The 24,680-nt window shown below is 37.1% G+C and overlaps 1 protein-coding gene across 3 annotated transcripts in view; it reads left to right on the forward strand.

Annotated features, from left to right (window-relative positions):
* TAF4B (TATA-box binding protein associated factor 4b) overlaps positions 1–24,680 on the forward strand; it is a 198,555-nt gene that overhangs the window by 124,745 nt on the left and 49,130 nt on the right. For all 3 annotated transcript variants that reach the window (XR_464742.3, XM_007487580.3, XM_007487581.3), the window contains exon 14: positions 18,672–18,788. Coding sequence is in view for 2 of the 3 variants with exons in the window: in XM_007487580.3 (XP_007487642.1) it covers positions 18,672–18,788 (117 nt within the window). In the remaining variant the exon portion in view is untranslated. The remainder of the gene's footprint in view (positions 1–18,671; positions 18,789–24,680) is intronic.

A 24,680-nucleotide genomic window follows, 5' to 3' on the forward strand; every position in this document is an offset into this window, starting at 1 on the left:
TTTCTTTCCAAAAAAGAAAGAAGGAAATTAAAGTGAAAAAACCTCTTCACTTCTTTTGGAGTCAGAGGACATAGTTTGAATCTTGGCCGCCTTACAGTTTTATCACCTGGATGATATTGAAGAAGCCACTTAAAACAGTTGAGTCTGAGGTTCCTCCTGTCCATGATTAACAGGTTGAATTAGAAGGTTTCCTTCAAGGTCTAAATATGTAATTCTGTGAACAAAAGAAAATGATGTGGAAAAGGGATAAACCAGATGATTCTTAAATTGAATCATTGAATAACAATGAAGCAAAAATCTTTACCACTGATTCTTAACATTAAGACAGTGCTTAAGGATTGTATTAGGGGATTATTTAGTTCCCCCCAGAATTTAAGTAGGTAGTGCTCAGCAGTGGGGAAACTTCAATATTTAGAAAAATAAGATCTTTATGACATCAACTATGTAGCAGTAATGTACAATAAACAAATAAATACATTAGACAAGTGTACTGAAGACTGTTTTGTGTGATCGGATAAAGTTCTTAACTAGCTGGGACTCATTTGAAGAGATAGCATTTCAGTTGGTCTTTGAAAAGATGGTACGAGGGGACAGTTGGGCTCAGTGAATTGAGAGCCAGGCCTAGAGAGAGGTCATCCTGGGTTTATATTTGGCTTTAGACACTTCCCAGCTGTGTGACTATTTAAGTCACTTAACTCCATTGCCTAGCCCTTTTACTCTTCTGCCTTGGGAACCAATGTATAGTATTGATTCTATATGGAAGTAACAGTTGTTGTTGTTGTTTTTAATTAAATTAAAATTTTTTAAAAATAAATTTCCATATAAGTTTTCCAAAGTCTTATGATCCACATTACCATCCTTTTTTCCTTCACTCCTACCAGAGCTGATAAGCAATTCAATCTGGATTATACATGTATTATCAAGCAAAACATTTCCATGTTATTTATTTTTGTAAGCAAATTATAGAACCCTAACCCTAAATCATATACTCAAATAAACAAGTGATAAATCATATGTTTTCGTCTGCATTTCTACTCCCACAATTCTTTCTCTGGAGGTGGGCAGCATTCTTTTTTCATAAGTCCTCAGAATTGTCCTGGATCATTGTATTGCTGTTAGCAGCAAAATCTATCACATTTGATGATTCCACAATATTGCAGTTACTGTGTATAATGATCTCCTGTTCTTCTTATTTCACTCTGCTTCAGTTCATATAGGTCTTTCCAGCTCTTCCTGAAATCATCCTGTTCATCGTTCCTTCTAGCACAATAGTATTCTATCACCATCATATATCATAATTTGTTTAGCTATTCCCCAATTGAGGAACATCTCTTTAGTTTCCAATTTTTGCCACCACAAAAAGAACTACTATAAATATTTTTGCACACACAGTTCCTTAATCCATTTAAAAAAATCTCTTTGGGATACAGACCTAGTAGTGGTATTACTGTATTATGCCCTTTGGGTATAATTTCAAATTGCCCTCCAGAGTGGTTGGATCAGTTCACCACTCCACCAGCTTAAGGGTTTTTTATAAAGGAAAATAAAAAAAGAAAATATGGGAAAAAATTTGAGAGGCAGAAGAGAGAATATTTTAGATAGATTGAAGAGCACAAGCAAAGCCACAGAAATGGGGAAGAATGCTTGTGTAGGAGACAAATAATAATCCAGTTTGATGCCTAGTTTTGCTGTTTTCCCCTCCAGTGAGGCTCTTGAATACCAGGACATACTCAGTAAAAGACTGTGTCTTGTTCTGAAGAGGTACATGGGGTTGATTTGTTAAATTTTTTGACTGAGGTTTATGTTTTCATTTTTTGAAAGGAGATGTTTGGGATGAGATAATGTTGGAATGGAACTATTGACAGCAGTAATGCTATATGTGATTCAGAGTTTTGGAGAAGTTTGGAGAAGTCATAGCAATTCTTAACTCACAACAAGTTTACTATTAGCTCTCTCTTTACATACTGTGTGTGAATGTTACTTTATGACTTTTTCCCTAGAAAAATGAATTACTTAAAATCTGATTTAGCAGCTTTATTTCCTTTCTGTGGTCAAGGAGATTCATGAAAAGATTTTGCCATGACCCTTACTGCTTGAGTATTTTCCCCAATGCATTTGTTGAAGCCATTCATTCCTTTGGGGAGGGGGAGTGTATTCTTCTAGGGACAAATTGTGTGTGAGAGCCTGAAAAGGTTTGCTTTTCTTCTTTTCCGTTGACTACCTACACATTTGTCGTTATCAGCACATTCTTTTTCTTTTCAAGCTTCCTTTAGGTTTGCCTCCAGCAGACCTTGTTCCATTGAAGTATTTCATGCCACATACTATTCTTATTGACCCTTATAGGTTGTCCTTTTGTTTGAAAATATTCTTGTAGTCTGACTACATTGTCTGTGGGTATGCCTGTAGTTCAAGTGTTATATATCAAATTTCATTGGTTACCTCTTTTTTTAACAGATATGCAGCCATCCTTAAAATTTCAAAACAATAGGTGTCACCTTTCTCTGTCCCAAATGATTGTTTGAAAAACATTTACCTAAAAAGAGACATTTTAATGAAGCTTTCTTTGATATCGTCTAAAATATACGTTCTGGTACCCCACCAAGATTTCTTATTTACAGAAAGTTTTAAATAGATCTACTAATTGCTAGATCGTAGCTTCAAAGGAAGAGGCACATCAGCATTCAGTGTAGCTGCAGACATGTATAGGATGTTAATCGAGAATACACAGAGCACATCTAACTCTCAGTGTTTTTCCTCTTTTGCCATATCTTGCAGAATTCTGGGGTGCATGCCATCTGGCCTTAGAGTTCAGACATTCTGATTCCTTAATCACTTGTTATATTGTGATCCCTGTTTCCTTTTGAATTTCTTCTTCCCCTGGGAAATGTGTGTTTAATGCATATATGAGTATACCGAGACAATGAATTAATTTAATTTCTATTTAGCAGTGCCCAATATTCCCATTTCCATGAAGTGTCAGAGTAAAGAATGAAGAAAAAGCAAATTATACATGAGAGTACCAGAAACATACCCACTGGTACATTGACTTACTTGTATACCCTGTAGAAATTATGTACTAGAATGCATGTAAAGGATTTAAAGCAGCCCGTAGAATAAGAAACTATACTCTGAAATACTTGGCAGTCACAGTCTACACAAAAGATGCTATATGAAAAGTTAAATGTATACCACTAAGCACCATGTGGTTTATAGGGATGTAAGGGCATTAAATAGTAAACAAAAGTGTTGGACCATAAGTCCTGTAACAGTGGCAAAGAGATGTAATTTGGGAATGGAAAGGGAAAAGTATATTTTTAAAGATGAGATTAGAAAAGATAGAGTCCATGAAACATTGTTAGTTTAATAGGTCAGCTATTAAATTGTAACAATCTGTGTTTAAACTCTACACTAGTTTTGAGTGGGCCTAAAGCCATGGAACACTGAAGAGGGCAAAATGAAATTTTTCATTAAAAACTAAATTCTAGCACTCAAATTTAATGCACTATGGAGAGGAGAGATTCTTGAGACCACAGGCTATAAAAAGGATATGTCTGTAGTAGAACAGAGATGAAAAGGTTTCAAAACACCGATCTTCTGAAAGAAGAAAGTGGGGAGGGGCTTTAATCTTTTTTTCCTCCTCTTTCTCTCAAAAGTACTAAGGATGAGGTAAAGAAGAAAACTATCATTAGGTGGGGATCTTAGGATATTTATCATATCAAAACCAGACCAGTGAAGCTCAGTTGTTGATCACCAAACATTTTTTTATTGAACTTAAAATAGTAAAAGTGGAGTCTTCTAGATTTCAATATACTTGATACTAAACAATTCATAGCCCATCTTCTAAATATTATTAAAGAATTCTAGAAGCTAATTGATTTCATTGAGTCTATTTGGAGATTTGCCATATTATGGAGACTTCACTTGGTATGCCTCCTATTTGGTTGAGTTAGTACTTCTTGATAAAGAAGATACCACAATTCACTTGGGGCTTCATTTCTCTTTCAATACTGGGCTCAAAGTATTCCTATTTTTTAAGGAATTTAAGGAATTAAGGGTTTTGACTAAATTAAGGAATAAATTTAAGGAATTAAAATTAAGGGTTTGACTAAATATATGAGAATTCTAAGATAGTACTGTGGTTGCTTATTTTAAAAAATATTATAACTCAAGTCAAATTGACTTTCAGGAGCTTTATTTATAAAGAGGTAGAAAGAGTGAAAGTAGAGAAATGTAAAAAAGGGTAGAGTAAGAAGTCTAGCCTTTCACCCTAAATGTTGCTCTAGTCCATGGCTCAACCCTATCAGGACTCATTAACCCCTCAGCCAGAGGACTCAGTGGTGAAGGGTTCAATCTATATGGTCTCCTCCAAGAAGGGGAGGCCTCTCAAGAAGATATCTCTCCAGAAATCAGGAAAAGAGGATCAGCTTCTTACTCACCCAAGCAAAACTCCAAAGGAGAAGAAGATCCAGGAGCAGTCTTAACAGAAGCAGTCCAAGAGCCAGAGTCCCAGGTCAAAGTCCCAAGTTGTAGCTCCAAGCCACAGTCCCAGGCCAAGATCCTCCAAGCTCAAAATTCAGGCTGAAGACTCCCTTGGACAGGAATTTCAGGACTTTTATAGTTTTTTTTTCTTATGTCTTTCCTGTCCTTTCCACTTTATGGGAGCCAATTGCAGTCTTTAAATTTGCTTAGTACTACCCAATGGGTAGTCAGTCACTTCTAGAGTTTTCACCCACATTAGTTTTAGTTTATTTTTATTTTTAATTTTCTTAAATTTTATTTAATTAGATGATTTAGAATATTTTTCCATGGTTACAAGACTCATGTTCTTTCCCTCCCCTACACTCACCTCCCTTCCCATATCTGTTGCACAATTCCACTGGGTTTAACATGTGTCACCCACTTTAATAAGTGGCTTGTAGACCTCCTCCCCTACTTTAGTGTTAAGTAGGAGTGTTTTCAGTTTTTGTTGATTAATTTAAAAATAAGCAAGGGGAAAATTAATCCTATCTTCACATACATCTAATTTTAAGTTTTCCCCTAGTATAGATGGGGAGGGACACCAAATTCTTCTTTATTTAGGGAATTCAGGGGATACATTTCCAGTCTCTGGACATTCAGAAAGCTCACAATTCATGAGCTGGTCTTACTGTCATAGGAATTTACTTGGCTTTATAAATGGAAATAATCAGAGCTTGAATTGGTTGAATATGAAGAATGTTGCTTAATGACTAATTTTGGGAGTTTAAAGATAATTCCTATTTTTAGTTTGTTAAAAAAAAAAGAAAAGAATACATGTTCTACAGTCCACTGATAGACTGATGAAGATGCCACATGGATATTGTTGTTCCCTGATGCAGGGTTGTTTGGGTTTCCTGTAGGGAGGAGGCAAATCTCCTAGGCTTGTGTAATCCTGTGTCAACACTGAACACAAACAAAGAGTATAATGTGGATCAAATTGTCTATCTTTTATATTCCCTTCTAAAAGTGCTGACTTTGATCCTTTATTTGGTGGTGAGGTATGATGGTAACTTTCCTTTTTTTAGGTTTTCAACTTAGGGATTTTTTTTTTTGCCTTTTGACTAAGTTCTTGCTTATAAACTGGTCCCTTTACCTATAAACGAAGCCTTCGTAACTTTGGCAAAACTTGTCATATATAAGGTATGTTTTTAGGAAAAGTTAAGGAGTATTGTCAAGTAAATGAAATTTTAGATATCTCTCCCTTATTGGTAGCTGGAAAGAAATCTCCCAAATCTAGGGTTTTATCAGACATGTCAGAACCTTCTTGAATTGTAGGCTAAGGTGAAAATACTTATAAGAATCCTAAAAGTGTGGTGAAAGGAGGGAAGGATGGTTTTCTTGATAATGATTTTCAACTATAGCTTACAGATGAGCTATTTAAACTGTGAAATCCAAGGTTAAAATAACATTGCCTTTTGGACTTTAATGCTAACTTATTGTTATTTAACTTCTCATTCTGCGAATGAAGTCCTTTCCAGTACTTTTCTGATCTTGGTATGACCCCAAGTTTGTGAAAGCTAGGTCAATGAAATATAAGCCCCGGTAGAGCCTACTGTGAAGATGGGATTAACTCTCCCCTGCCCATTTGTTAGATTTAATAACCAGAAGCATATGTACTCTACTTATCCTTAAGTGGAGGAGGTCTATAATCCACATGTGTGAAAGAGGGTGATGATTCAGAACCCAATGACTGCCCCCTGGACAGGCCTAAACAAAACTATAGTTATAATTGGTCCATGTAAAAGTAGAAGGAAGGCACAGGAAGTGATGGAGTGATGGAAGGAATGGTCTTTAAAAATGCCAAGAACTTTCTGAGAAAGGTCTTTTGCCTTCAACTTAAACTTGGAGGAGCTCTGGCTGAGGACTGCTTCTTTTAGGACTACCTCATGGGTGAGTGAGAAAGACTGACTCCTTTTCCTGGCTTGTTCTGGAGACTAGCCTTCGGAGAGGCCACCTGTCTTGGAGGAGGCCTTGTGCCTTAAATTGATGTCTGGCTATAATTTTTTAAAATTTAATATGAATTAGAATCCTACTCTAAATCTGCTTCATAGCAAGGAGGTAACTTTGGATTGTCAAAGCATTTGTCAGCTTGCCAGAAAGGCTTTGGATAAAGGGTGTGGATTTGATGATGAATTTTGTTAGTCTCTAGATTTTAGTCACTAAAAGATTGGCTACAAGGTCCAACTTTTTTAGCCAAAGCAACTAAAGGATGCTGTCTGCTAAGGCAAAGATAATGCAATCCATATAGCAGAGAATATGGCTATAATGTCACAAATGTTGTTGAGATGACTATTGAATAACTTCTTTATTGGAGAGACAAGTCTCATTCTAATAACTTTAGTTTCCCAATTTTTATTTTCTATTTTAAAATTTCTTTGATACCTTTTAAAAAAAACATTAGTTACTTCTAGGAAATCTCTTCCCTTTCCCATAGAACCTTGTCTTATACCAAAAAGAAAAAAAAAACCCTAAATAGAGCAAACCAACATAGTAACTATGGCTGACAATATATTCAGCAGTCTGCACACATCTTTAAGAGGAGGAGGAAAGCACTTTATTGTAAGTCCTCAGCAACAGTTCTCATTATACTTTTTTTTTCTCCCAGCAAATAAACTAATAGAAAAAACTCACAAAACTAAGTGCAACATCAATTATGGAGGAGTGAAAGTTGCGGAACATTTTTTTAATCTTCATTTTGATACTACTTACTTTGAACCAAGGTACAGACTGAGTGAGACCTTTTTTCTTAAAAAAATTTTATTTGGACATGACCAATGCTGGAATTTCTTCTGTTTAGCTATGCACATTTGTTACAAGGGTTTTATTTTGGGGCTAATTTTTTAGTGGAGTGGAATTGGTAGAACCGAGAAAATAGGTTTTTGTTATTTTTTTAATTGAAAATTTTTTGTGTTGCTTTTATTTATATTATTACATTCATTGTGTATGTTCTCCTGCTTCTGCATTCTTCACTCTGCATTAATTCAAACTTCACTGTATTAATTCATTTGTATCTTCACACATCCTTCTGAATTTCTTATATTTGGTTTATGCTTTGCCTCCTTTGTGTAAAGTAAAAGAAAAGTCTATCCCTAATTAATTTCCTTTCAAGCCCCCTTTCATAGTAGATTAAATAATCTACTGCTTTCCAGTTGAGTGTATCCCCATTTATGTCTAGGGAGGAGGCTATTATATTGGATTTGTATTTGTATTTGTATTTGTATCAATTGTATTTGACTTGTCCTTTCTGCCTATATCTATGGTTCTTTTTTGATTGGTTTTTATTTTTCCTTATCTTAGTTGACTTTGAAAACATTATCTTTAACATTCAGAATTTCTTCCATGTAACTTAACTCTGAAAGCTTATATAATATCTAAGCCAAACCACTTAGTACCATGAAGCCATAGATTGAAACTACAAATTTTATTTAGAAATGAATAGGATCTAGTGCAAGTCACAGACCAGCAGACAGAGATGCCCTATTGTAATTGTCCTCTGGTTCTATCCCAGTGACATCAGGCAGAAGAGCAGTATTTTTAGGACATTGAGGTGTTTTTTTTTTTAACCCTTACCTTCAGCTATAGAATCAAGGCAGTGTGTTGGTTTTACAGCAGAAGTTAAGTGACTTGCTGAAGTTTGTACACCTAGAAAGTGTCTGAGGTCATACTTGAACCCAGGACCTCCCAACTTGAGGCTTGATCTTCTATGCACTAATTTATGAAGGGGTGGGGGGAAGAAGCTGGATGCAGCAGTTTGTGTCCCTCTGTCTTCTTTGTAATTGTAGTTTTAGAGAGTTGCCTAGAGCAATGAGGGATTAAAGGACTTGCCCAAGGCTACATAGTCAATTTGTGCCATTTAAGTGGGATTTGACCTGGATCTTCCTAGTTCTGACACCATCTCAATATATAAAATATTCCTAACTTTTACTTGGCAGTACTTAATAAACCCTATACTTCTTGTTTATCACTAGGTTAGCCCCAGCAGCTCTCTAGGACCATGTTAAAAATACTTAGGGAAATTGTGTTCTGTATTGGTGGAGGGCACACCCATAGATGATATTATGGATCCTTGAAGTCTGTGTAGTATATAGACCAGCATCCAATAAGCAGTGTCTTTGCAATTGAGCAGACCTTAAGTTTTGATGAATGGTGAGTGGTGTCAGTCATTGAATACATTTTACCAGTAGTCAGAACTCTGGCTAAAATATCTTCTTAAAACTGAAGTTTGATAGAACTCTATTATTTTAGCTTGAGAAATCAAAAAGAAGCTGTAAAAGATACTAAGTGAGAATGGCAGAGCAAATGAAATTCTATTCCCACCCCCAACCTCTCTAGCTCAGTGGATGACTTTCTGTGGAAGTAAACTTGTTTAAATTGTCAGCTTCACCCACTGTTGATATCAAAAGTACCTGAATATCCCGAACTTTCTTCTTTTCCATTCAAAACTGCCAGGTTAAAAAAAAAATAAAATCCTGCCAGCACACATGCAGCAAGGGTAGATAGACAGAGAGATAGGTCTTGGTTATTTGTGACAAGCTTTCTTAAAGATTTGTTTATTGTGCCACCTAAACCAGTAATCAGTTAGTAATTATTTTGGGATAATGAACTTTGCAGAAATGTTGAACGTGAAACGTCAGAAAGCTGAGAAAAGTGTCCATACTTTGAGAAAAATCATTCACTAGGTAGAATATGAAGTGAAGAACAGAGGTCAATTTTAAAACCTTTCATTTTATATGATTAGAGCTATACTGCAAATGCCATTTCTCTATAGGAAAGGACTTAAAACATACCTTGCCTTTTGATTTCTGCTGCAGGTCAGATTAACTCAAAATGGTTATTTTGTCACATAGAAGTTCCTGACTGTGGCAACATCAGACTTTTAAAATGCTATTTTTTTTTTATTAAAAAGGCCAGCAGCAACAAAGGATATTTTATAGCTTCTGAAACATTTTCCTTGCAATTTGATTTTTTTTAATAGGCAGAATTTAAAAAAAAATACTGTATTATAGCTTTTGGGGCAAGTGGAAGATGACACATTTTCTTTTCTAGTTCTTGTTTATGAACTGATCTTGTACCTAAGATTTAGGGATATTTGAGGGAAATAAAAAGGTAGGTTTGAGCTTTATTGTTCACTTATTTAACATAGTTATATTCTAAGTATATAAGGATCTTACTATTTGTGGGTAGTGAATATTGTGTTTTGATAAAATTAGAATGGAGACAGGACTTAACTACTCATGATATGGGGATAGAGATTAGATCTGTGATTTGATAGGAAAGGAAACTTATCAGATGAGGAAACTCTTACAAATGTAGGTCAGCACTTTTTCTGCAGCTTATGTATCTTAGAGAAATTAGAGGATTGAGGGGTAAAGTGATTTTCTAGTCACATAGCCAGTATTTTTTGGAGGTGATCCCTGGTTCCAAGGTGAGGTATTCTAAACACCATGCCACACTCTCTTTAAAAAGTGAGAGCACCAGTAAAACCCCGGTCTCATACCAATATATAAATGTGTCAATTGTGGGTACAAAATACAGTTAGGTCTTGATTAGCATGAACAATGATTCCTCCAAAGTGGTTGCATTATTTACAATTGCACTGCAGATTTCTGTTGGTCATTTAGCATATTTTACCTATTTATTTACTTCAAATAGTATGAATTTGAATGCATGAGAATACCTTATAGTGACTTATTATTTCTGCTAATCAGGTTCTAACTGTAAAATAAAATAAGGAGAATTAGAGACTTTAATGTAAGGAGGCAAATTTGACCTCAAGCATCACTGAGACTTGATAGGAATGTGAATCTTGATAATGATGATGTCGTCATCGTCCTCGTCGTCATCATCATCATACTTAACATTGATAGAGTGATTTAAGATTTTTAAAGGACTTTACACATTATGTGATTTGATAATTTGATGGATCATGACTAGAATGACTCTCTAGTATGTCTTTATTCAAAGGAATAGAGCTGATGAAAGAATGGTGGAATAAGATCTATTAAGAATATGCATTCATATAGTTTGATGCATCTGTGATTGGATCCATGTGAGCACTCACTTCAGTGATGCAGCTAGCACCTCTGAAGGAAATCCACAAACTGTAGAAAAAGCTGCACTATGGGGAGAACATTTTTCTGTGGACCAAAGAAGGCTAAATCAGAAACTGTATTATGATAAAAGCTATATACTTTGCCAAAAGGGAAGAATATAGTGACAAGTTAGTAAAAATGCAAAACCCAACAGAGGAGCTAGTAATATAGTAACAAGGATGGATGACTTCAGCTGTGTGTGTATAGGCATCTCCTTTTGAGATCACTTATGATGATTTCACTTTTCAAAAGATAAAAAGAAGCAAAAGAGGAAAGTTTTCTCCTGGACTTCATTCTAATCAACAATTAAGAACTTTTCTGTTATAGTGGCATGATAGGATACTTAGAAGTGACCACTGCACCTTAGAGTTTGTGAAATATGAGGGTTTTGGAATCAGTCTCCAAGGTCTTTTTCAGCTCTAAGACTGATTTTATTAATAGTCTGACATACTCTAGATTTTTGAAGAATGAATTGAAAAGAGTTAAGAGAGAAAGTATACTTCCTTGGCCTAAAATTCTATAGGAGAAGTTAGCATATAAAGAATGGGAGCCTCTGCTATGGGGAGAGCACAGTAGTTCTGACAAAGGAAGAAAGCAAAACTATAAAATGTATAAGGGATTTTTTGACTAAATTAGATGTTTTAAAGATCTTTGTAGAATATGGATGTAAAGGCAGGTTGTGGAGAATAAATACAAAATATGAATATCTTGAGAATAAAGGAGTGTTGAAACTTAATATGAATTTGGATTGATTATAAATGCCAATATTACGATTGACTCTAACCCTAAACTAACTACCTGTGAGAACTGACTTATTGATGGGCTACTCTTGAAAATTGAAAAAAATGTTGGAAAATAATATGTATTACAGGACTAGTGATGGGGAAAATGCCCTAATTTTCAAAGAAGGGTAGAGAATTTGACTTCATTTTTTGGCACAGTTGTAGACACATTGTTAAAGGGGTAGTTTGTGAGCATTTAGATTGCTAAACTACACTATTTAGGGTAGCTTGCTAAGGTAGTAAGTATAAGATAGGAGGTGTCTTTTATCTGGATTTCTGGTTTTGGTACTATCTGATGATCTCTGGACAAAATGAAGGATTGTGATCTATATTGTATAATTAGATGAATTAAGAACTAGTTCAATGACAGATGATGCACAGTATTACATCTTCTTGAACAACTGCTCCCAAAAGTGGGGCCCTAGGCCCTGCAGGCCTGACCCAAGGGATGAGTAATTAATTACTCAAAGGTTGAAAGCTGAGTCCCATCCTACATTCCAGAAGTAGCCAATCCTTAGTCCTATCTCTAACTTCATTCCCTTTTTACCAGTTATTTCTTCATATTCTTTTACTTCCCCATCTCTTTTTATAGCCAGGAATGTACATATTCTCTTCTCTTTGTGCCTTTCAGGGTTATTAAACCCTAACCATACCCTGGGGTATTTACACCAGTAGTTGAGCAGACAAAATTTCTCTTCTCTCCTGTTCCAATCTACCTCACCCCCAGCTCACCTCATGGTACAGTAAATGACCCTTTTTCTTTTCAGTTGGACAGGGTAAATTACACAGGATAACAGGCATGCCTGAGATCCAATATGCTTCATGTTTTTCATTTACTGTCCTCCCCCAAATCCTCTTTAGAGGTTTCTTATTTCTGTCTGGTCACCCCCATTTGAAACCATGGGGCAACCCTTTACTATTCATTCTCTCATACTACATATCTAATCAGCTGCCAAATCTTGTTATTTCTGCTTTCTGTAACATTTTTTGCTCCTATCCCCCCCTCCTTTTTTTAAACCCATACCTTCCATCTTGGAGTCAATACTGTGTATTGGCTCCAAGCCTGAAGAATGGTAAGGGTTAGGCAATGGTAGTCAAGTGACTTGCCCAGGGTCACACAGCTGGGAAGTGTCTGAGGACAGATTTGAACCTAGGATCTCCCATCTCTAGGTCTGGCTCTCAATCCACTGAGCTACCCAGCTTCCCCCCCTCTCTCCCCCCATCCCTTTTTCCTATGCTCACACAATCCCTACTCTAGTTCAGGATCTTCTTACCTCCAACTTGGACTGTTTCATTAACCTCCTAATTGGTCTACTTAGCTCAATTCTTTCTCTACTCTGGTCTATCTTCTACAGTTACCAGTGATTTTTCCTAAATCATAGAAATGACTTTGTCATTCCTTTACCCAGTAAACTCCAGGGGAGGATCAAATATTACCTCATCTTTATCGCATCCTTTTAAAGTAGTGTGTGTGTGTGTGTGTGTGTGTGTAAGTGTAGGTTTTATAACATCTAATAGTACAGAATATACAAGATGTATAATAGCATGGAAGTATATCCGTGTAATTTATTAGCAAATATACATGTAGTAGAGTATGTGTTTAATTTGACCAAAATAATATGTTCTGTTCTGGAGAACCGATAACAAAGTACTTCACTTACTAGAGAGGTTGGGGTCTACGAGTTTCTTGACAGATGCTATGACAGTTGTCTTTGCCTAACTCTTTATAATAAGAGAAAATTCATTGGCAGCAACTGGAGGAGGGAAGACGAAAATCATTATTGGGAAATAATAACATGCTCCTTCCATTATTGATCACATCTCCCTTCTGACCCTGGTTGAGATAGTCCAAGACCTTGAATTCAAAAGCCTTGGAAATAGCAATGTCCCCATTGTTTTCTAACCCAATATCCAAAACCTTGTTTGAGAGAAGGAGAAATTGTGGAGAAGGAGCTTAATTTCCTCATCATAGCTAATCAGCTGCCACCAAGAGGCACAATAAGTGAAGGAGTTCTCTGGGGATGGTCACACCTCTCAGATGAGCAGTCATGTTTTGTCCTGTCCTTCACTGCCAGTGATCTGGCAGGCAACTCCTACGGAGGAAGGGTTGGGCATCCCCAAAAGTTGCCACTCAGAGGGCAAGCCGGCTAGCTTAGATAAAGAAGTAGTAGGGCATACTGAAGAGGAGATAGATCTATTTTTTTTACTTTGGCTTTGTCAGATATCATGATTGCAACTCCTGCCTTCTTTCTATCAGTTGAGGCCCAGTAGGTTTTGCTTCAATCTTTAATTCTAACCTTGTGAGTGTCTACCCACCTCAAGTGTGTTTTTTGTAGACAATATATAGTAGGATTTTGGTTTCTAATCCACTCTCCTATTTGTTTTCATTTTATGGATGAGTTCGTCCCATTCACATTCAAAGTTATGATTGCCACTTGTGTATCCCCCAGCATTTTGATATCCTCTCCTAGTTCTGTCCTTTCTTCTTTTGCTATATCCTTTTAAACCAGTCCTCCTAATCCCCACCCTTAATATGCTTCCTTTCTGCCCCTTCCCTTTTTGTTCCCTTCTTCTTAATTTTTTATAGGGTCTGTTAAGTTCCCTCCCCCCTCTCTTTCCCTCCCTTTTTTTCTTCCCGCCTCCCTACCCCCCTTAGTTTTCCCTTCTCATTTTCCTTGTAGGGTAAGATAGAATTCAATATCCCAAAGGATCTAGATGCTCTTCCTTCTCAGAATGATTTCACTGAGAGTAAGGTTTAAGTATTACCTATTAGCACTCTCTTCCTCTCCTTCTTATAAGAGTATTCTTCCCCTCTCCTTCCCATGTGTATCTTTGTGTGATAAAGATTATCCTATTTATCTTATTTCTTCAAGTGTCTCTTGGTGCCATCTTCAATTCCCCCTCCCTTTTTCTTTTTTTGGTATATCATCTTATACCACTTATTACCTCAATCTCTTCCTGTGAATAATTCTTCCAATTACTATAATAGTGAATATAATTTTTGAGTTGCAAATAACATTTTCCCCACATATTAATATAAATAATTTTATCTTATTGAAGCCCCTAAAGAAGAAAGTTTGAATAAAAAAAACCATTTTTTTCCTCTTTTCCCTCTCTTATTTCCCTTTTCATGTTTCTCTTGATCTTTGTGTTTGGATATCAAACTTTCCATTTAGTTCTGGTCTTTTCTTTACAAATATTTGGAAATCTTCTATTTTGTTGAATGCCCATACTTTCCCCTGGAAGTATATAGTCAGTTTTGATGGGTAGGTGATCCTTGGTTGAAGACCCAATTCTCTTGCCTTTCTGAATATCATATTCCAAGCCTTGTGGTCCTTTAGTGTGGAAGCTGCCAGATCTTGTGTATTCCTGATTGGTGCTCCTTGATATCTGAATTGTCTCTTTTTGGCTTCTTGTAAAATTTTCTCCTTAGCTTGGAAGCTCTTTAAGTTGGCAATTACATTACTGGGAGTTGTGTTTTTAGGATTTAGTGTAGAGGGTGTTCTGTGAACTCTTTCAATGTCTATTTTACCCCCTTGTTGAAAAACATCAGGGCAGTTTTCTTGGATAATTTCTTGTAGTATGATGTCAATATTTCTGTTTATTTCTGGGTTTTCAGGTCGATCAGTGATTCTCAAATTGTCTCTTTGCGATCGGTTTTCCTATCTGTCATCTTGTCAGTGAGATAGTTTGTTTTCTTCTATTTTGTCAGTCTTTTGACTTTGCTTTATTAATTCTTGCTGTTTTACAAGATCATTGGCTTCCAGTTGCTTTATTCTGGTCTTTAAAGACTGGTTTTCCCTTTCAGTTTTGTCTATCCTGCTTTTTGTGGCTTCCAGCTGTTTCTCCAGTTGGGAGTTCTTGTCCTTTAAACTGTTATTTTCTTTTTGAACTATTTCCCACTTTTCTTGCCAGAAGGCTTCCATCTTTTTTATAAGCTCCAATTTAAATTCTTCAAGAGCTTGTGGAAAATTTCCATGGGGGGGGGGGGGTTGGTGTATTTATTTTTATTGCCTCTGTGACCTGGGTTTTTCCTCCGTAAACGTTATCCAGGGTCAACCCCTTCTTCTTGTTTTTCTTCAGTTTGGGATGTTGTTGTTTCTGGGCACTATTTGCCGTCACTATGGTGGTTTTTCCTTCCCTTTCCAGTCAGAAATCTGAGTGAGATGGGCAGGCTCTCTGTGTATGGAGCTAAGAAGCAAGGATTTTGCCTGATGTCAGCTCTCAAATCTCTGCAGCTTCTACTGTTTGCTGCCCTTCTCTGTGTTATCTTCCCATAAGTACCCATGGTCTATGCTCTTCAGCCTGCTGGGGTTTCAAGTCTATCTGCTCTCAGGGGTAGGTCTTTGCTGCTTTGGTGGTCTTAGTCAGCTGCCTAGGACCTAGAGGTGCCCCTTACTCACTCTGGAGGTGCCCCTCTCACTGATTCTAGCACGTGCTAACTCTGACTGGCTTTATAGGTGGGGTTGGGGAGAGTCAATCAGCTTGCATTTTGGTGGGAACTTTTTCACCCCCTTATAGTGTGGAAATGCCCAAATCCAATGTGCCTTCAATGCTACACCCTACATTAGAGTCCCTTCGTTCATATGATTTTTTTTTTGGTCTTTTGAGGTAGTCTATATTGGTAGGTGCTGAGGAGAGGAAGAGTCCTGCGTCTAGACTACCACCATGTTTACTCAGAAGTCTGAAGAGGAGATAGAAAGTGGTACATATGTGGCAATTGAATCACTGCATCACCACATTGACCACCATTCCCCCTCAGACCATGATGGAGATTGTTCAGGCCCCTGAACCCAAGAGCCTTGGGAATAGTGATGTCCAGTGCCCTCAGACATTATGCTTATACGAAACCCTAGAAAAGATGAAACCTGGCAACTGCTCCTGCAGGTGCTACACATAGCTAATTATTCAAGATACTTAAAAAAAAAGTTTTTGTCAACAAAGACTTGTCACTGTCAGATGATTCAATACCAGAATTTGATATCATTTTAATCAGTGAAAATGACATTAAGGAAGAGGCATCACTATCTGTTTTGCTGCTATACCCTAAGGACCATGGAACCTTTCTTTTTGATTTGCAGCTGAAACCGTCCATATGTGTTTTCTTTCTCTTTAGAATGTGAGCTTCCTGAGAAATAGGGAATGTCTTACTTTCCTATTTGTATCCTTGGTGCTTATTGTTAGCACATTGTTTTGCATATAGTAAGTGCTTAATAAATGACTTATTAACAAAACATCAAGAAAACATTGCAAAAACAAAACTGTTACATGGTTAGACCAAATAGTCAGTAATTGCTTACTGTCACCTTGAAAATTGATACCTAATGAGAGAGCCTCAGAGATCCCTCATTGGCCCTGTTTTCTTTCTTTTTATCATATGTGAGAGTTTAAATGGCATGCTTGTTAAATTGGCAGTAAACATAACTGTCAAATAGACCCGGGATCCAAAAAGGTCTTGATGCATTAAAATGGTGGGCCACATTTATAATAGAAATTCAATTGGGTTAAATAGAAAGTTCTATATTTTAGTTAAAAATAAATTTTATCCATTTGAAAATAGAGGTGATGTGTTTAAATGGTGTAGACTTCAAAATGCAGGGTAGTCCAAAACTCTGAAATGATCTTTGAATACTTAAAAGAACCTAAATGTCTAGAATTAGAATGTGATCTTCCTTCTGTACTGTCTAGATCACAGCTGTATGGTCAGTTCTGGGTACTGTGTTTTAGTAAGGAGTCTGATAAAATATAGGCCATTTGGAAAATGTTGACTGATGGTAAGGGAACAGGATATCATGTCTTTCCAAGGTTAGGTGAAGAAACTGGGAATGTTTGGTCTGAGAACCTTTTTTTTTGGGGGTTGTGGTGGTGGTGGGAAAATGGATGAGGTAAGTCACTGCTGAATTTCAAGGGTTATCCTATGGGAAAAAAGATTTAATTTGTTTTGCTTTACCCTAGAAGACAGAACTAGAAGCAGTGGATCAAAGGTTGAGAAACCGATTTTAACTTTATAAGAAACTTCTATAACTAGTTTGTCACCTTGCAGTCTGGCTAGAGTATAGCGATCACAACCAATCCTATTGGCCAATGATAGGTAGTAATATAAAGTTCACTGCCCTTTTTTTATGTACAGTATTTTCTTTTTAAAAATTTATCTTCCTTTCCTGTCTCCCTCCACCCCCACCCCAATCATAGATGGTATACCTATGAAATATAAAGCAGATTTTCCTGGAGAAGGTGGTTAACATTAGATGTAGTAGTTCATCCTGTTCCCATCATTTCTGAACTCGTTCCCTTGTATTGTTTTCATAGCATAGCATAGCATTTAAATCTCAGCTATGATGAAGTGATAAAGCAGGGTCCTAATATCTGTTTCCCAATTCGGCTGTTTTTTTCTCTTTGACTTTAATGGTACATTTCTCCCCCACACCCCTGAATCGAGTTTTGCTCTAGTGGTTTAGCTGACATATTTCCCTAAAAATGTCAGTTTGTAGGTGGGTTTGCTGTGAATTTGTGTGTGATTGATGCTATTCAAAATATCTATCATACATTTTTTCAGTGTTTTTTTTTAAGAACCACAGAGATAAATATTAAGTTCTTTCCCTAGATCACATTTTATACCAAAGCACAGAATGCAAAAATGAACTATTTTTTGTTACCCATTTGTATCAGAAAACCTTTGCTTTAGACCAAGCTTTTTATATCTGTTGTTTTGATATCTTTTCATCATTTTAAACTTCAATTTGAATTGGGCAAAAATTTTATTCCTGTTTTTCATGTTCTTCTTTTTTATCCTGCAAGATCAGTATCAGGAGAGAATGTTAGGAAGAGATATAGGAAATTGGGAATGTTACATGATTGTTTAGATGTTTTATTAAATGCTAATATGTTTTACCCATATTAATCTAATGTTGTGGGGCAGCAAGGTGGCACAGTTCATAGAATTCTGGTCCTCAAGTCTGGAAACCTCATCTTCCTGAGTTCATATCTGGCCTCAGATATCTGGACAAGTCATTTAACTCTATTTGCCCCAGTCTCCTCATCTGTCAAATAGCAACTATTCCAGTATCTTTGCCAACAAAACTCATAAAGAATTGGACAAAACTGAAATGACTAAATAACAACAAAACTCTAATCTCATTTTTATTGGGTGTTGTAAAGCACAGAAATATTTCTAATGAAGGAATATTTTATTAAAATAGTTGTGTTGAAGTTGGGTGAAGGAAATTTGGTGACACTTGTTCAGATGTTTGTTTTCACTTTGTATTTCCTTGTATACTAGATGCAGCAGCTAGAGCTGGCACAGATGCAGCAAAGAGATGCCAATATCACAGCCCTTGCAGCCATTGGACCAAGGAAGAAGAGACCACTAGATGCCATTGTTGGATCTGGAATTGAGGTACCAAGCCTATAGTCATTTTAAGGAAAATAAAAAAGGGGGGAAAAGTGAAATGAACATACAGAGTATAATTTTTTTGTACAAAGCTTTAGAATCCTACAGTATCCTTTTGATAACATCACTTTCCTGATCAAAAATCTACAGATTCTCCATTTTCTACTGCATAAATCTCAATCCAAGACTACCTTCTAAAATGTGTCCTTATCCCTCTTTATCCACATTTATGTCCATCTATTAATCCTCAACCTCTACGCAGATTGATCACTGTACTATCCTCTTAAAACTTTTTATTTGCCCCTGTGTGTTTTTATTCAGAGCATCCCCAGAACCTAGATGAGACATTTATATGATATAGGCAAACTTCCGAAGTAAAGGAAAGAACAGTTTTACTTCCTTTTTTAAAAGGAACAGTTTGTTTCGGTTTAAAGCTGTGATAGAAGTAATATGTCTTGTACATTGTATCATTTTTTTCTTATCTTAATTGCTCTGCAGTTGTGAATTGTATCAAAAATATCATTAAAATGTCTCTATTCTTCTGCCTTCTACTCCCCACCATATTTTGTATCCTACCTTGCCTTAGTCCTATTTCTGGTTGTTAATTTTTTCATCAGTTATTTTTATTAATATGATGCTTCCTACTTGTGCCTCTTTCCCTATTTGTCTCCATTATATTTTGAGTCACCCACAATTTTTATATTCTTCAGAGATTAAGTAAGATATCTCATGGTTTGTGGTTCTATAGTATAATCAGAAGAATATTAGTCAAGCGATGAATAAAAAAACTATAAGAATTTCACTCTATTTTCTACCTTTAAGGCAGTGCTGCACAGTGACTATCCAGACTATCCAAGATAAATGTGAGCTGATGACAGTGTTAATTATCTGAATGGTTAACTTGATATCAAAGTTTTGAGCAATATGAATTCCTTATCTATTTGTGTTTTTTGTTTTTTGTTTTTCCCTTTTTTGGATTGTTTGGTTGATATTTGGATTAGCTGAGAAGGCCAGCCATAGAGTTTTGGGGCCTGATGAAATCAACAGTGTCTCACAAACAACATTTGGAGGATCTTATCCTATATCATTTATTCTCTCATAAAGGGAATCTCTTTTTGTATATCTTCCATGTCAGTGGTAAAAATGTTTGATGTGCATTTATTTTTCTCTCATTTATGTCTTGTAATTTATTCAGAGGATCAAAAAGGAAACATATCACTGTGGTTATCAAGAACTTGTATATGATCTTAGTTAGTATGTGTATGGGAAACATCCTGAAGTAGGAACAGTATATTAGTCTGTTTTGTTCTTCCAAGTAAAAGCCTTTTTTGTAGTCAAGAAAACTGAATAGGATCTACTATTACTTGTACTTCATGCTGAAGTCAACTGTGAAACTATGAAAGTCTGTTGTAGAAGGTATAGTCTTATGAAAATCTCCTTATTACTCATTGAAAATGAGTGAAAAAGTTTTTTACAATGATTATGTGTTCCTGGCAACAGTAAAATATTCATATCATCTTTGTATGGAATCGAAAGCATTTTATAATCCATAGGCACTTCATAAATGCAAGTAGTTGATTATTAAATTAGGCAAAGGGGGAGAACAACAAGCATTTATATAGCACCCACCATATGTCAGGCATTGCACTTTCTAGATATTATTTCATTTGATCCTTAGAACAATCCTGTGAGGTAGGTGCTGTTATTATCCCCACTTTATAATTGAGGAAATTGAAGCAAATATAGGAGGAATTTTTGTCTTTTTAAAAAAGAAAATTTGTTTAAGTGACTTGCTTAGGGTCACAATAGCTAATATCAGGTTGGATCTGAACTCATGTCTTTTGACTTTAGGTCTAACACTCTTATCTACTGTGCCCTGAGCTAACCAGTGATTTCTTCAGTGTAGGGAAACTTTCCCCTTTGTGGAACTTCTCTCCATTGTTGAAAATCAGCAGTTGATTACTATTACTGCTTATTTTCCTTGACTTCTTTAAAAATTTAATTCAAATTCCACTCCTCCAGAAAGCTTTTCCTGGTCCTCACTGTAGCTGGTATTTTCCCCACTGAGTATATACCATCTATTCTGAATATACTTTTTTTCTTCCCAATTGCTTACACATTTTTACTCCCTTAAAAATGTTAAATTTTTTGTAAACATGGACTCCCCCCGCCTTCTTTGAGTTTCCAGTATTTTACAGTGCCTGGCACATAGCAGTTAGTAAATGTTTATTGATTTCTCTCTATATATATAAAGAACCAAATGCCTAACTTTATTATTCCTTTACATTTTTTATGTTATTTTTAAATTTCAGACTTTAATATCACAAAAAAAAATTACTTTCCTTCCTCTGCCCTTCCTCCTTAATCTCCCTGAAATGGAATAAACAATTTCTAATGAGTATAATAATGATTAATTAATAGCTAACCTGCTATTACTTTCTTCAGGGATTTGTGGCTTGAATTTGTGACTATAGTAATTTTTATTGGAAGCTTGATGCGTAACTAAAATGTCACAATGTATTCTAATAAATCTAAGAATCTACATGTTTTATTGTGTGGATCCTCAATGAGCATTTCTTCAGAATAATGGTTAAAAAAAAAACCTATATGCTCTTAGTACAAGATTGTGCTAAAAATTGATTTGTAAGCTGGCAAATTCTGTCATAATCAGCAGTATGAAACTTGCTCTTTTAAAGCATGGCTGCCCACAAGGCAGAGGTGGAGATTGCCATTGTATATATTCTTCAGTTTTGGTTTTTAGATAACATGAGACTTCTTTTCTGAATCATTTTAATGTTAGATGACTGACATTTTCAGTCATCTTTCAGTTTCCCATTTCTCAATTATCTTTGAGATTCTGGTCTTTTCTAGCAAACACAGAGGTTTAAGAGCTGAATGAAGTACATTAGTGTTGTAACTGAACTGTCTCAGATCTGTTTAAAAAAAAAAAAGGGAATGTACACTGAGGGGAGGCTTATACCCTGAGGTATAGAGAGAGGGAAGAGAGAGGAGAACCCCCTCCCCTTCCCACAAAGTAGGGTTCAGGGGAGACAGCAGATGTAATGGGTTGGCTCAGAGAGAGGAGAGGGGGTTTGATGATTTTTCCCCTTCTGCCTTCCCTCCTTAGCTAAAACTGCTCTCTCCAACACACTCTTGTCCCTCTTGTCCTTCCTCCACTATTTGAGACCAAAAACGTCTCCCCTTGATTCCGTTCACTCACATTCAGCTTGGGGGAACAGATAACTTTTACTGTTAATCAGGTAATACAAAAGGAATAACAGGCAGGGAAGAATGGGAAAAGGAAGGTGGGGAAAGGGGATCTCTGTCTCTATCTAAACCCTTTTCCTCCCTCCTCGAGTTTGGGGGGCAGGGAGACTTAGGCCTTGGCAGGCTGAGCCTCCTGAGAGAAAGTCAGGTTGACTCACCCCTGGGCAACAGGAGTTGAGGTAAAGTCTGCTCAGGTTTCTCCTCAGAAAGTCCCTTCAATTGGGAAGTGTTGGGGGAAAGATTTCCAGTCACCAGCAGGAAAAGTGGGTAACCCTCAGGAGAAAGTCTTTATCCCCCTTCTTTCTTCAATGTTTCAAGAAGGAGAGACCCTCACTGTTCTCCTTACTAGAGTCTTCTCTCCTCAGGATTCCCCTCCTGGGGCCCCTCCCCCATCGAGGTGATCAATTTCATATACTCTTCAGTCTGGCACTTTTTCTCTAGTGCCAGCCTCTAGCACAGATTCCTTCTGTTTAGATGGAGTCTTAAGTACTGTAATAGTAGCTTAGCTTCTATTTCTGTTACACATTTAAGATTCAAAAAACAATTTACTTAGGGAAAGCTAAGTGGCTCAATGGATTGAGAGCCAGGCTTAGAGACGGTAGAATCTGGGTTCAAATTAGGCCTCAGTCACTTCTTAATTAGTGATATGTGAGTGTAGTGGATACTTGGGCTCAGAAAGACCTATTTTCAAGTCTTTCTTCTATGTAACCTTGGAGAGATCACTTCTCACCTGTTACTGCTCTAGGAGACTACTGAATAAATTGGGTTAAAAGTGCTGACCTGCTGACCTGTAATGAGAAAGGTTTCCTTACCTGGAAGTTTCTTAAATTGATAACATTGATGACTTCCTAGATCTAGTTTCTCTCCTTCACAACAACCCTTACAGGTAGTGCGATTATCATTTTCATTTTACTAATGAAGAAAAGGGTTCAGAAAATATTAACTGAATTGGCCAAAATCACAAAGTGAGCATCATACATTTGATTGTGGCCCTCTCTATCTTTGAAGTCTGTTGCTCTTTAATGGAAATACAGTTATCTCTAGCTATGTTGTGGTTCATTTATTGCAGGTTTTAAAAAATATATATAATTCTGTATTGCAGAGTTTTCACTATATCGAGGGATTTTGTTAAAATTATGTAAGCTTAAGAGTATAGAAAGTGTTTATAAGAGTGTGGGAAAGGTTAATAAGAGTATAGAAAGGTTTAGAGTGGGAAGGGTTTATAAAGCCTTAAAATATATATAAATAATAAAATAGATATAACACTGCTACTTCACAGATTTTCACATATTGTGGAGGTCTCTGGAACGTAACTCTTGCAATAAGTGAGGGATGACTGTGTTTTAAATCCTTTATAAGGGTCCAAGTCTGATAGGTTAACCAATTGCACTACATACACATATACACACGCACACATACTCACTTGCCATATATGTTTAAATAGTAGTAGTAGTCTCTCGGTGACCAAGAATGACTATTGTCTTTGTGCATTATCATCTATTGTTGTACCCTCATGTGGCCTTGGAGTCCAAAGGCTGAGGCGCACAGTTTGTGGCACACGGGGCCTGGGACGCCAGTTGTTACGGGAGGTGCGGTTGTGGCCTGGTGTCGCCGTTCACGCGTAGCAGCGAGACGTCGACGTCGCTCATCTTCAAAGGTGGCAGCGGCATGGTTAATGTGGGTTCGTCAGCTGCTTCTGTCAGAGGCAGCGAGTTCTAGTTGCTTTGGTGTAATGCCAGCCCACTTCAAGTTGGACTTTAGCTGATCCTTGAATCTTTTCTTTGGTCGACCTTGTTTCCTGAGTCCAGCTGACAGTTCACCATAGAATACCTGTCTTGGTATTCGCTGGGGATCCATGCGGATGACGTGTCCAGACCATCGTAACTGGGTTCTGAGGACCAGGACTTCGATGCTGGTGGAGTTGGCTCTGTCGAGGACTTCCTGATTGGTGATTCGGTCCTGCCATCGGATCCTCATGATTGACAGGAGAGAGCGTTGGTGGAATTGCTCCAGCTGTTTCATGTGCTTCCGGTACAGTGTCCGTGTCTCACAACCGTACAGGAGCGAGCTGAGGACCACTGCGTTGTACACTTTGAGCTTCGTCGCAGTGCTTACACCGCTGTGTTGGAGGACTTTGCAGCGCAGCCGCCCGAGTGCCTGGCTGGCCTTTTGGATCCTGGCATTGATCTCATGGTCTAGGGACCCATCATTGGCGATGGTGCTGCCCAGATACTTGAAAGTGTTGATGTTAGAAAGCTGCGTGCCGTCGATTGTAATGCACGGCTGGTTAGTTGTCCTCCCTGGTGCAGGTTGGAACAGCACCTCTGTTTTGCTGAGGCTGATAGTCAGGTCAAACAGTTTTGTTGTGGTGGAGAACCTGTCCACAATGGTTTGAAGATGATTTTCTTGGTGGGCCATGAGAGCACAGTCATCTGCGAAGAGAGCTTCCAGGATGAGTCTCTCTGTTGTCTTTGTTGTTGCAGTCAGGCAGCAAAGGTTGAATAGTGAGCCATCCAGTCGGTATTTGATGTAGACGCCCAGGTCTAGATCCATCACAGCATGTCGTAATACTTGGGTGAAAAATAGGTTGAATGGTACCGGAGCGAGGACACAGCCTTGTTTCATGCCATT

Source organism: Monodelphis domestica, chromosome 3 (assembly GCF_027887165.1).
Source record: "Monodelphis domestica isolate mMonDom1 chromosome 3, mMonDom1.pri, whole genome shotgun sequence".
Classification (NCBI taxonomy): domain Eukaryota; kingdom Metazoa; phylum Chordata; class Mammalia; order Didelphimorphia; family Didelphidae; genus Monodelphis; species Monodelphis domestica.